This window comes from Hemicordylus capensis, chromosome 2 (assembly GCF_027244095.1).
Source record: "Hemicordylus capensis ecotype Gifberg chromosome 2, rHemCap1.1.pri, whole genome shotgun sequence".
NCBI lineage: Eukaryota > Metazoa > Chordata > Lepidosauria > Squamata > Cordylidae > Hemicordylus > Hemicordylus capensis.
Genome location: NC_069658.1, coordinates 77,201,123 through 77,214,320, shown reverse-complemented (window position 1 = coordinate 77,214,320; position 13,198 = coordinate 77,201,123). Strand labels below are relative to the sequence as shown.

At 42.8% G+C, this 13,198-nt stretch overlaps 1 protein-coding gene across 9 annotated transcripts in view; it reads right to left on the bottom strand.

Annotated features, from left to right (window-relative positions):
* The window catches only part of ARL14EPL (ADP ribosylation factor like GTPase 14 effector protein like), a 29,230-nt gene that overhangs the window by 11,434 nt on the left and 4,598 nt on the right, over window positions 1-13,198 (bottom strand). For 3 of the 9 annotated variants that reach the window (XM_053290724.1, XM_053290727.1, XM_053290728.1), the window contains exon 2: window positions 2,717-2,846. In XM_053290724.1, coding sequence (XP_053146699.1) covers window positions 2,717-2,827 — 111 coding nt within the window. In that variant the 5' untranslated portion in view covers window positions 2,828-2,846. The other 6 variants (XM_053290721.1, XM_053290730.1, XM_053290722.1 and 3 more) reach the window with 5 other exon arrangements.

The window sequence follows — 13,198 nt, the reverse complement described above, 5'->3', positions numbered from 1 at the left end:
CTGATCTCTATTCACTTTTCCTAACATCAGATTCATTTCTGGTTGCATGTCACAGCTGCTATGAGGAGGATGTGTTCAAATCCCTCCGTGTGGCAATTGTTAGTATATACTGAGCTGCTCATGTGCAGTGGCTCACAATAAGGACTGGACAAATTTCACTAACAATTTTCCCAGTGTTTGTGGCAACATGGTGATACTTGCCTAATCTGTATAATGATAATGAATTAGTTCAGTTCATCATGATAGCAGCTGCCACATGGAAGGATTCAAAGCCCCACATGCTGGCTTGTACTGGGTAGACTACTTCCTTTTCAGTGCTGATTAAAAGTGAAAATATACAATCAGATTGACACAAGTTAATCTGTGCTGCATTTTGTAATGTGTGCTGCTTTGCTTTAATGTGTCTGAACTTTTAGATGACCATTTTTCTGCTTGTGCTTTGCAATGCCACACCCATCCGCTGTAACAAACCATAAACTAGAGCACTGTGCAGACTATAGCACCTTTACATTTTGTTTCTCTTAGGTATTGTTACAGGAGAGCCAGCTAAATTGGAGAAATCAGGGGGTGGGACTTGTAGATTTCATCAAAAGCCCCTCTCTAAAACGAGCACTGAAATAGGGCACTTTTTAATAGCTCCAAATGTGATGAACCCATAGTGCTTGGCAGCTGTGTTTTACAAAGTGGAACTATCCGCTCAGCAGTCTCCATGGTATTGGGACACCAACACCAGTACCAGCACACATCTTCTTTATATATATTTCTCCTAGGTGTACCCATTACAAATCCCATGCGTAGCAGCTCTCATGAGAGTTCGGGATAGCAACAGGATGGACAAGAGGGGGGAAATGATGGCGGCGGTTGGCCGGCGGGGAAACAAAAACGTTGGTGAGCAGCAGCACAGCCAGTGGGTGGGGGGAAGAGGCAGGCCAGCCAGGAAGAAGAGGGTGCCCAGCTGGCCGGCTGGGAAGAAAACGGTGGCAACAGTGGAGGGCAGGCGGGGGGGGGTACAGTGGCAGGGGCTGGCAGGGAAACAGCAGCGGAGGCGGGTGGGGAAGAAGACGGTGGCAGCAAACTAGAGGCCAGGCTGGCCGGTTGCCGGATGGGGAGGAGAAGTGGAGGCAGGCAGGGAGGAGAAGCCTGGCCACCGAGGAAGAACGAACTGGGGCGTGTGGGGTGGAGAACAAAATAGGGCTGAAGGCGGGGAGAGACAGGGAGAACTAGGGGTGCAAATGTTCTGCGCCAGGTCTGCTAGTTGCATTTTAAACATATCACAAGCTCTTGCACAGCCTACCAAACTATTTTATTGCACTGTACACCCCTGAATAATCCACATTTTGTCCAATCGATAGCACACGTGAAACTGCACGTCAATGCAGAAATAAGTACTAATCAATACATCTTAAAGTGGTTGTATATTTGCACCCTAAATTTAAGCCCCAGGTGACTCCTGCATCTGAATATTTGCTAAAGTGTACATTGTAGGCATCATCTCAAACTGCGAGGGAGATGGCAATGGTAAACCACTCCTGTAGTCTACCAAAGACAACGACAGGGCTCTGTGGGCGCCACCAGGAGTCGCCACCGACTCAATGGCACACTTTACCTTTGCCTTTACCTTTGCCTTGGGCATATCAGACATCCAGTCCTAAAAATGTTCTTTGCATGAGCATTTCCCCTACCCGCTTGGTGCTATAGAAGTAAATTGGAAGTCCCAGAGGAAGCTACAAGGAAAACAGCTGCCTTATAATGACTCAAACTATTTCAGCAGGAGCTTGCAAAAGTCTCAGACAGATGTTCTTCTCTAGGCCTGTGTCAGGCCTGAGGTAGTCACACCCAAATCCCAGACCCAGGATGATAGGTCTTTTAACCCAGAGCTCCAGGATCTGTCACTGACACTGAAAACTGGGCACTTGTGCCAGCGGAAGATAGTGCTCTGCTCTCAAGCAAGGGCAGAAAGTCAGATGCCTGGAATCATAAGAGCACCAATCTTAGAGGTTAATGTTATATACTCCTGTTCTCATCTGCCCTTAATAGGGCACACACAGTCCCAGGTCTCATGTCCCAACTTCGGCTCATAAGATTCCCCATTCAAGCTCAGAATTCCTGGCACCCAATGTCCTTTAGCACAGGGGTAGACAACTTTGGCTCTCCAGCTGTTGAACTGCAACTCCTATCATCCTCAGCCACAATTTAATACAAATTGTGGCTGGGGATGATGGGAGTTGTAGTTCAACAACAGCTGGGGAGCCAAGGTTGCCAATCCCTGCTTTATAAAGATGCCAGGGTTTGAATTAGACAAATGTTCTAACTCCAACCTATAATCTCCCAACCCTGTTAAAATAAAAGGTTGTAAGTCACTTCTTCAAAGCATGGATACCATAACCAGTCTTCAGTTTCCCTTGCCCTTCAGTTGAACATGTGTCTGCAAGCAATAAGAGAGGTGAGAGACTGGCACAGGATGAACATGGGTACCACATGGCATTCAGGAACCAGAATTTTTGGAAATATCCAAAGTCCAAAGAGAGCTCTCAGCTGTCATGCGATACATCTATATCGTTATCACAATTCAAGGCACAGATCTCAAAAAAGAGGAATCTCCTGACTAGAAAATGCAATGTGAACAAAATCCAAAAACCAATTTCGACACAACAGAAAAACATGAAGCCTTGTGGAGAACAGAAATAAATATATTGTATGTATTCTGAAGTCATACCTGTTGTTTCTGCACCAGAGCACTCTCTTTAGTGCAAGTGACACTCGCTTCTGCAAGTTCACCTGGTGCAGACTGGCCTCCGACACAGCTTCCTTCTAGACAATCATCCATTTTCAAAGAAATGCAGAACCTGAAATGACAGATAAATATAATATTCACAGCTTGGAGTGACAAGGAGGTGATTCTCACGATCGGCAGAAATCGGGCTAAGGGAATCTAGGCCGATTTTGCCTGCGTGTGAGAACCACCTGGCTCACAGCTGAGCCCAGTCTCACCAAAGCGGGTAACCCGCTAAAACTACCCTCCCCTTGCTGGAAGTGAAGGACTTTGCGCTGTCTCTTGTCTCAAAGACAGTGGGGGACAGACTAGTGAGTCAGAGGGCTAGAGGGTCAAGACACTGGTCATCCCTTCTCTACTGATCTGACACTATCCCTTTGGAATGTAGATTGCTACTCTTAGGGACACTTCCTTCCTTCCAGCCACTTCCTTCCTCTTCCCTTCTCCTCCTGTTCCTTCTACCTTGCAACATGCAAGCTACTCTCCCTGCACCATGTGTGCAGAGATGTAGAATCCATCTGCATCCAGCTAGCTACCTAGATTAGAGATCCTGACTCCTCACTTTCCTATCTAGAATGGAGTTCTCTAATAAATACCATTTATATTGATTTGAAACTATGAACTGGCTCCAAGTTACCTTACTCTCAGCATACACGCATGCCGAACTAAATTCCGCTGTGTTGTGCCTATGTGCACTCTGCAATAATGAAAAAGGGTTTCTCCTACCAGAGAGAATTCCCAACACCCCTAAGCCCAGGTTAGCGGAGCGAGTGCTCTGCTAACGCAGGCTTTTGGATCGTGTGTTGCCATGGCAACTCACAGGTAGACCCCCAACCGGGAGACTAAAAAGCAGCCTCCCAGCTCAGGGGACTCTCCAGCATGCCCTGCGTGCTCACACAGGGCATGCTGGAACTTCCGGGCGGGACATGGCCCCTGATCCCCGCAGCCCCCACCAGCTCTGTGGCAGAGCCAGCAGTTGTGTGGGCGCTCGTCTGTGGGGAGAGCAGATGAAATACAATCAAATACAACCATGGTGGACCCTGCTTAGTAAAGAGGACAATTCATGCCTGCTACCACAAGACCAGCTCTCTTTAGTTCCTGGAGTGGCTGATGCCAGGTTGGCGCCTCCTAGGAATCAGACTGGCTGGAATAGCTTGATTAGCAGGCTGTTCCAGCCAATAAGACCAAGGAAGAAAGAAACAGACAAAGAAGAGGGGCTGGAGGAAGCTCCATGATTTGGAGAATTTGCTGGCTGCTTATAAGTTTGAGTTTCTCTGGTAGCTTCGTTTGTTTTGTTTGGTGGAGGATGCAAGTCCCTTTTCTTCTCTTTCTCTTTCCTGTTACTCTTTTTTACTCCTCTTTCTTCTTTCCCACTTCCCCTCTTTTTCTGCTTTCTGTATTTTACCTTTTGGGCCCTGCCTTCTGCTTCCTCCCTCTTCTTGCCTTCTGGCCCCTGCTTCCAGCTTTCTCCCCATTTTCTAGTCTCTTCCTTTTGCCCTGCTTTCTGCCTTCCCCTGTTCTGCTTCCCCCCACCAGCCTGGAGGAAAAAAGTGGGGGGAGCTTCTGCCTTGGTGAGTGGGCTCTCCTTTGCCCCCCTAGCCCTAGTGTCCACCAGCCACCACTGCAGGGCACTATTGGAGACCTGAGTTCTTTGGTCACTTTGTGTGTAGGCTCGCCATATGACCATCTGTGTCCCTGACTACCTCAGAGCCCCTAGACTCCCAAGTGAAACTCTAAAGAAAAATCTCTGGGCTGGGTCATTCCCTGTGTGGGCTTGCTATGGGCTAAACCTTGCACCTGACTTCCTGAAAACCTCAAAGCTCCCCTTTGCTAGCTGTGGGTATATATAGTGCAGCAGACCTCGGTGCCATGCCAGCACCCCACTGCCTCTTCTTGTCCTTGTTTTTGAAAAAACCTTTATGAGGGACCTCAAATCATCTCAGGGTGGGAAGTTCTTCCTTTTTAGCATCTCACATGAAACAGCAGATATGGACAGGTAATAAACTACTCTTTCCCCCTCCATTGTTTATTATCCTCTTCCCTCCTCTTTCTGCTCACGTTCCAAGGCCCACCAGCCTCTATGCTATTAGAGCCTTCATTCCCACGGCTTCCTTATCTCGTCCCTGGAAGCTATCTTCACACTCTGGCAACTGTATCAGGGTTACCAAATACCACCATTTGCATTGTGCTTCTCCTTTATCATCAATACACTTTATTGCTTTCAAAGCCTTGTCTCTGAGTCTGCAGCTCTTCCAGAATACCCTAAACACTGGAATTTATTTTGTCCAGACTGCAGTGTGTGTCATGCACATTTGCAATTTTGCTTTTCAAGCTAATTTCCCCAGTTTGTCCTAAAAGCACACATACACATGTGAGTAGTGATTAAGTGTGTGAACGTGTGGTAACACCAATTTATAGCCGATGACCCCCAATTTCCACCCTATACGTCCAGGTTTTGAGATCTTTTAGACACTGGTGAACGCACACTGCAACTTGGCAAAATGGAGACACTATAGGGCAAATCTTTTTCAACTACAACAGTTTATTGAGGGTTGCGATGATATGGCCTTTAGGATCCCCCTTTTCCTCAAAAGATTTCCCTTCAGTTACTTAACCTGCTGCCACCACCTACCCATTTTAGGATAGAAAGAAAAATAATCACCTTTAAAAACCCTGGTAATAAAGTTTGTGTAGGCTTGGTTGCGGGAGCAGGGATAGACAAGCAGGAACAAGATATAAAAGAACCAGAATAAAACTACTTTGTTGTAGGGAACAGAATAAGATGAAGCTTTGTGTGGATATAGGATATGCTTGTGTCGCTTGCTTGTTACAGTTTCAGAGGAATAAAGTAAGGGTAGATTGGATTAGCACTTTCCCCTAAAACGATTCCAAAGCCAATTACTCTCCCTGACGCTCATAGGTTTGCCTGTTAAAACCCTTCTCCCTTTGCCAGTTCACTTAAACTGACCGGATCCCACTCTGGTTCAACTCAGAGAACCGCTGGGAGGATTCTTTAGTCACAGCCTCCTTGAGTTCACACCTCCTCAGGACACAGCTGAAGGGTTGCTCTTCCTGAGGCGGAGGGACACCTTCCCCCCATGCCTTTCCTTGCGCTCCTCCTTCTTAGTAGAAGATCAATAGTGGCAGGAAGAAGAGCACAGCCTTCTTCTGGCTCTCCTCACCAACTGTCACTCTTGTGCTTTCGTTCTCCTAGGCAGTGGCTGCTTCTCTTCTCTTCTCTTCTCCCAAGGTAACCTCCAAAGTCACTTCTCTTCTATCTTCAACTGAAGATCTTTACCCAGAGACTCTCTGCTGACTTCAGGACAGATTCGTGGATCCAGCCTCTGATTTGTCCAGAGTTTCTTTTTTTCTCTTTTCCCCCATCCAATCCAAATTCACCCCCACTTTAGGGCATCAGATTTGCATATCTAGAAATGTTCAAGATTTACCTCAGACAAGTGCCTTCCATAAGCCAATACTTCATCCCTAGTGACTGACAGCTCCCAAAATGTATCCCTGTTTTCACTGTAGGCCTTAGCTTACCATCTATACCTCCTATAAACTATAAAGGGGTATATACCGAAATGGAAGGTGACAAGAGACAGAAGGGCATAAATGGGTTATTATTGACTGATTGATTGATAAAATATAAGCAGACATATGATAAAAGAGAAAATTTTACTTAGCCAAATAAATACTAGTAACTTAGTATGAGCCAAAATGTTCTCTTAAATTAAATACTGCACAAGAAAAGCAAACTACATAATAAAGGTCAACATGTGAAAAACAGAATAGTTAGGATGGAAAATTCAAGATCGGCTGGAAACTTATCCACATGGATAGTGGAAACCCTGAAGCAGAGTTCTCAGAGAATCCAAAGGCATGATACTTATAAGTTACTCAAAGCTAATGAAAAGCGAGCAGCAGTCTACCGCAGCAAAAAGTTTAAAAAAAAAGCTTTGACCACAAACACAAAGTGAGAGGCTACTTATAAGAGAAAAAAGCAAGAAAACCCATCAACACAACTGAGGAAATGAACAGAAAACCAGAAATGCAACAAACCCCAATTCTAACAACACAGAATCATGAGCAAAACCGATAATTCATAGTATTTTATGGACTAGTCACCCTGTAAAATAAAGGTTTAACACATTGTTGTATGTATGATTTAATACACAAAAAGGTTTAATATATACTGCTCCACCTAATTACATACAATCTGCTCAATTCCACCCCTCCCCCACCGCAAATCTACATTAAAAAACAACACCTTGAATTAATCTGTTAAGACAGGAAGACATGAACATTTCACCAGAAATGTTACATAACCACAAAAATTTAAGGGCTTTTCTTTTCAGTTGAAACTGAACCTAGATCCTTTAAAATACAATCCATGTTTTTACAAAAACCCTTTCCCTATATATTAACTGTTAAGAAGGCTAGTATGTGCCTAATCTTGAAAAGTACATTTAAGACCTTTAAAAAGAAGAGTGTATTAGGAAAACTTGGAAGCTGCTTAATCTACAAATTCCAGCATATCAGAGGAATCTATTACTGTCTGTTTTTAAAAAGGAATATTTGACAAGTGGTTGCTATATGAATAATATATACTTCCATTGAAGGCTGAGATTATTTGAATTTGTTATAAGAATATTTGAGGACATTAACCGTGTTTTGCTCATGCATTGTTAAAACAATTGTGATAAAAATTGAAATTATGTTTTTAATGGTATATATATTAAATGAAAGTGAGTGTGTGTGAGTAAATACACATACACAGACACATAAGGTCCTTTAAGAATTATGTATGTTCTGCAAGAAAATGTGCATTTATTTTCATTTGTTGCACACAGTTTGAGTATCTTTCCTTATGGCTGAGCTTCTGCATTATATTATTATTATTTCTTGTTTACAAAGTCAGACAGGTGTTATTGACTGGTTTGTTTTATCCAGACATCGAGTCAGGGGCGTAACAAGGCTGGAGTGGGCCCAGAGACAAAATATTAAAATAGGCCCCTCGCTGATACACACACACACACTTCACAATATATAGTCATGTGACTTGCCTCTGGGGAGCCCCTCAAGGAGTGGGGGGCCCCAGGCAGCCGCCTCCCCTTGCCTAATAGTAGTTACACCCCTGCATCAAGTCCTTCCCAAGGACCTGGGATGGCTGAATTTATGTTGTTGCTGTGGTTATAGATATCGTCGCAGAATATAGGCTGTTCCCAGTAAAGCTGCTTTTTGTAATTGGCTGATGGTGATTTCTGTGGCCCCTATGGTGTTGAGGTGCTCTTCAAGGTCCTCTGGAACTGCACCCAGGGCGCCAATTACCACTGGGATTATTCGGGTCTTTTTCTGCCACAGCCAATTTTGTAGATCTTTGTATTTTGTTATTTTTTTCTATTTCTTTTTCTTCTATTCTGCTATCCCCTGGTATTGCTATGTTGATTATTTTAACTTGTTTTTCTTTCTTCTCGACTACAGTTATATCTGGTGTATTGTGTGGCAGATGTTTGTCTGTTTGTAGTCGGAAGTCCCATAATATTTTTACATCTTCATTTTCTTCAACTTTTTCAATTTTATGGTCCCACCAATTTTTGGCTACAGGTAGCTTGTATTTTTTGCAGATGTTCCAGTGTATCATCCCTGCTACCTTGTCATGCCTTTGTTTGTAGTCAGTCTGTGCAATCTTTTTTAAACAGCTGATTAGGTGGTCCACTGTTTCATCTGCTTCTTTACAAAGGTGGCACTTGCTGTTTGTTGTTGATTTTTCGACTTTTGCTCTTATTGCATTTGTTCTTAGCGCCTGTTCTTGCGCAGCCAGTATTAAACCCTCTGTTTTTCCACTTATATTGTGCAAATACTGACCATGCAGGGGCTTCTTTTTCCATTTTTCTGCTCGGTTCTTGACTTGTTCTTTCTTGTAGGCCTGCTTTCTTTCATTGGTGTTGAATAGTTTCTCATTATTGACCATTTTAAGTGCATCTTCTTCACTGTCCTTGATATATTCTTCAAGGCCTCTTTTCTCCTCCTCTACTGTTTGATGGACTTGCAGCATTCCTCTTCCACCTGAGCTGCGAGGGAGGTATAGCCTATCTACATCACTGCGGGGGTGCAGAGCATGATTGATAGTCATGATTTTCCTGGTCTTACGATCTAGCGTCTCTAGCTCTGCCTGGCTCCAGTCTATTATTCCTGCAGTGTATCTGATAACAGGTATAGCCCAGGTGTTTATGGCTTGTATGGTGTTCCTGCCATTGAGTTTGGACTTGAGGATTTTTCTAACTCTCCTGAGGTATTCACTTCCAATTTTTCTTTTAACTTCAGTGTGTGTAATGTTATCAGCCTGGAGAATGCCCAAGTATTTTTAATGTTTTTTTCTCTTCCAGGTTCTTGATCTTGCTTCCATTGGGCAGTTCTATTCCTTCTGTTTTTCTTATTTTCCCTCTGTTCATTATTAATGCAGCACATTTGTCTAGTGCAAACTCCATTGCTATATCGCTACTGAATATACGGACAGTGTTTAGCAGTGATTCGATTTCTGACTGGGACTTTGCATATAACTTCAGATCATCCATGTACAGCAGATGGTTTATTTTACTTGATGTTTTAGATGTTTGGTATCTGAGGCCTGTTTTGTTTAGTATTTGTGAAAGTGGGGTCATGGCGATTACAAACAGCAGAGGGGATAGTGAGTCCCCTTGGAAAATGCCTCTTCTAATGCTAACCTGTCCAAGTGTCTCGCCATTTATTTATTTATTTTATTTATATACCGCCCTTTTCAATTTTATAGTCCCACCAATTTTTGGCTACAGGTAGCTTGTATTTTTTGCAGATGTTCCAGTGTATCATCCCTGCTACCTTGTCATGCCTTTGTTCATAGTCAGTCTGTGCAATCTTTGTACAACAGCTGATTAGGTGGTCCACTGTTTCTCCTTCTATGCTTTGGTAGAAACGTCTCTGATTCAACTGGAATTGGAGATTCTGCCTGTGTTGTGTAATTCTGGCTTCTTCTTCTTCTTCTTCTTCTTCTTCTTCTTCTACTTCTTCTTATTATTATTAATAATAATTATATCCCCTTAACTGAAGAGGGACATCTGTTTTTGAGTTTATAATGCTTGACTAACAAGCAGACGGTTGCTGGTTTGAATCTCCGCTGGTACTATATCGGGCAGCAGCAATATAGGAAGATGCTGAAAGGCATCAGCTCACACTGCATGGCTGGAGGCAATAGTAAGCCCCTCCTGTATTCTACCAAAAGAAAATCACAGGGCTCTGTGGGCGTCAGGAGTCAAAATTGACTTGACGGCACACTTTACCTTACCACTATTTGAGGTACTTCTATCTATTGTCTCTCTCACTATTCTCAAGCATATTTAAAGTCATCAGACCATATGAAATTGGATAGCAAGGAGAAATGAAGCACAGAGTTCATACTTTTGTATCACACTGAAATGATAGCAATATATAGAATTTTACTTATAATGGGCAGAATCCAAATTAGCCGTGGCTAAGCACTACTGAAATCAACTAGACAAGTTAGTCATGACTAACTTAAATCCCATTAATTTCAATGGCACTTAGACAGGACTAAATCTGGATGCTGCCCACTAGTTACAAATTAGAAAGAACCTTTCAATGAGCTAAACAGGATAACAAAATAACATAGACAAAGATGCTGTCTTCTGACCCAACTGACATTAACTTACTCATGCTCTTTATATAAATCCATGGCATACAAATTTTACATTCCTACAGACACTTTTCAGGCAGCTCCTTTCCTTTTCTCCCAACCTCCTCCTCTTTCCTTCTCAGTTTTACCAGGTCCCTCTCCCCACCACAACTGACTTACCAACTGATGTTTTCTAACTGCCAAGTTGGCCCCCAATTCCAACTGTCCAGTCAGGCCTCTACACTGTAACCTGAAACAATCCTCACACAAGACCAAAAGCCAACAATCATTTCTATGTTCTGTCCTTTTCCAGCCAATTGGAATGGAGTTTAACATCTGTTACTCCTTTCCCAAACTTAGTCTTATTCCACAGTGTTTCTTTTTGACTTAAATGATTTTTCTCCTTACCCAATAATCAACATGTAACTTCCAATGCGTTCTGTCCTGAACTATACCCCCCCCACACACACACACAATTTCTCTCAAGACAACCCACTTTTCTTGCCTATCGATCTGTTCTGTGACATGCTCTCAGCCCACATTGCTTTGGGGGTCAGAGCTTCTGTTGTGCAGATATTTGTCATGGGACTCCCTGAGCAAAGAGGTCCTTCTGGCCCTTTGAAAATGACAATGCATTCTGCTTGTTCAGGTTTCAAACTTCACATGCTTTAATGAGATCCCAGGATGCCTTTTATAACCAGCACCCTTGTCAACATAAGGATCACAGAAGAGCATTCTATTCCCAATTTTCAGATGAAATCCAGGTTCAGCAAAACAACCAATTCCAACCACTCCCTGGGTAATACAGCTCAGAATTTTATCCTTTTTAGTAGCATAGCACAGACCCTAATGCCAGATGAACCAGCCAGGAAATGCTTGCTCAAATGTATTCTGCCTGGTCTCCTCTTTCTTTTCTGTTGTGCTGTAACTCTGGACTGGTTCTCAACAACTGAAAACACCTGTATCCCTTTTCCTCAGTTATCCCTTTTCCAGGTATCTTCCAGACAATAATAAATGCAGAAACAAATACTGCAGCACACAAGCATATGAACTACAGCTTTCAAAACATTTCAAAAGACTTTTTACAAAACAAATCAGCAGTTTCCCTATCACAATATTGAATATCCCCAACACTCAAATTACAGCCAAACTATACCACATATCTGGGGAAAATAAATCATTTTTATTTATTCCTTAACAAATTGTCTTTGGCTCTGACAGTCAACTCCAGAATTTAGCAGACAGATGGCCTTCTGCATCATGGAGGGTGAGGCAGAGTGGCCACTTGGCTCCAGCAATGCCCTCCACTCAGTGGGGTGGTGGACTCACTCATCTTCCTGGTTACATCTGTCTGGTTCAAGCAAATGATGGACAACCAGACAGGTTGCAAGGAGAGCAACCCACCCCTTCTTGCCTCCTCCCTCCTCCACTTGGTCATATCTGTCCATCACGTGTCTCAGTCAGCCAGGCACAATCAGAAGGAGACGGAAGGAAGCAAATAAGGTGGGGTGGGTTGCTCCCTCCTCATCCTGATCACAGACATCTGGAGCAACCCACCTCCACCTTGCTTGTTCACTCCTCCTCCTGCTTGCAGCTATCCATCACCTGCCTCAGGTGCCATGCACAAATTTCCAGGTGCCATGGCAAGCTGGCACCTGGGAATTGTCGAGCCCTGTTTTATGTATATCCTGTCCTTCAAGTCAGAGGCAGCTCCAGACAGCTCAACAGAAATTTAAAAACCAATACCGTAAGTCAAGTTAACATAATAAAGTAACAATACAAAATAAAACAAAAATACTAAAATAAAGGAATAAAAATCAAACAATAATCACAATTAAGAGAGCCAGAGAAAATGACACAAAAAATTCAAGGTCCCCTGAGAAAGCCAGGTCTTTAACAGTCTCTGAAAGGCAGGGAGATTGGTTGACATGCATACCACACATACCTTCTTAAATTATTTGGAATAGAAAATTCAATATTTTCATTTGGGGAAACTGCAAAATATTATCTGTAGTTAAATCAGCATGCCATTAGGTGTCACTATTCTGCTATGAAGGTATAAATACAATATTATGCCCCATCGGAGAGAGCCAAATTTAAGCATTTTGTCATTCAGACAACAAAATGCTAGTTTGATTTATCAGTGGAGATGCAAATAAGTCCCACATGAGAACTTATTTGAAGCCTTTTGCTGGTAAAACTTAAAAACGTCTTTATTTGCATGGCTGCACAGATTGTGTTTTTAAATTTACAGGAAGTTACTCATTCAGCTAAACAAGCAGCAACAATTCCAGTGTATGAGAGTGTCATGTAAAGAGTCTGGTCTAAATCAAAGCAATGACATTAATAACCCTGATCTGATGTTCTTCACATTTTCACTGGATGCATGTAGGGTAAGGGGTCAAACCAATTGCCCTAATCTCTGAACAGCCACTGACTCCAACATAATGCATTTATGACTTACTATCTGTTTAAATATGTATATCCTGCCCTTCCAGCATAATGCTGCTTGTGGCGGCTCAAAATAAATAATCACAATGAACTAATTTAAAACAATTTAAAAAAAATAAAACACAGGGAGCATTCAGAGAAAGGTGAAACAACTGTACATATATATAGTCTGACTCTATACACTAACTGGGAACCCAGATAATGTGTAGAGACTCCATGCAAGTACAGTTGCACAATCCCCACCCCCAGCGAATGCTTTTCATTGTCAGTGAGCGCTTGAACAAGAAGTTAAGAAACTGGAC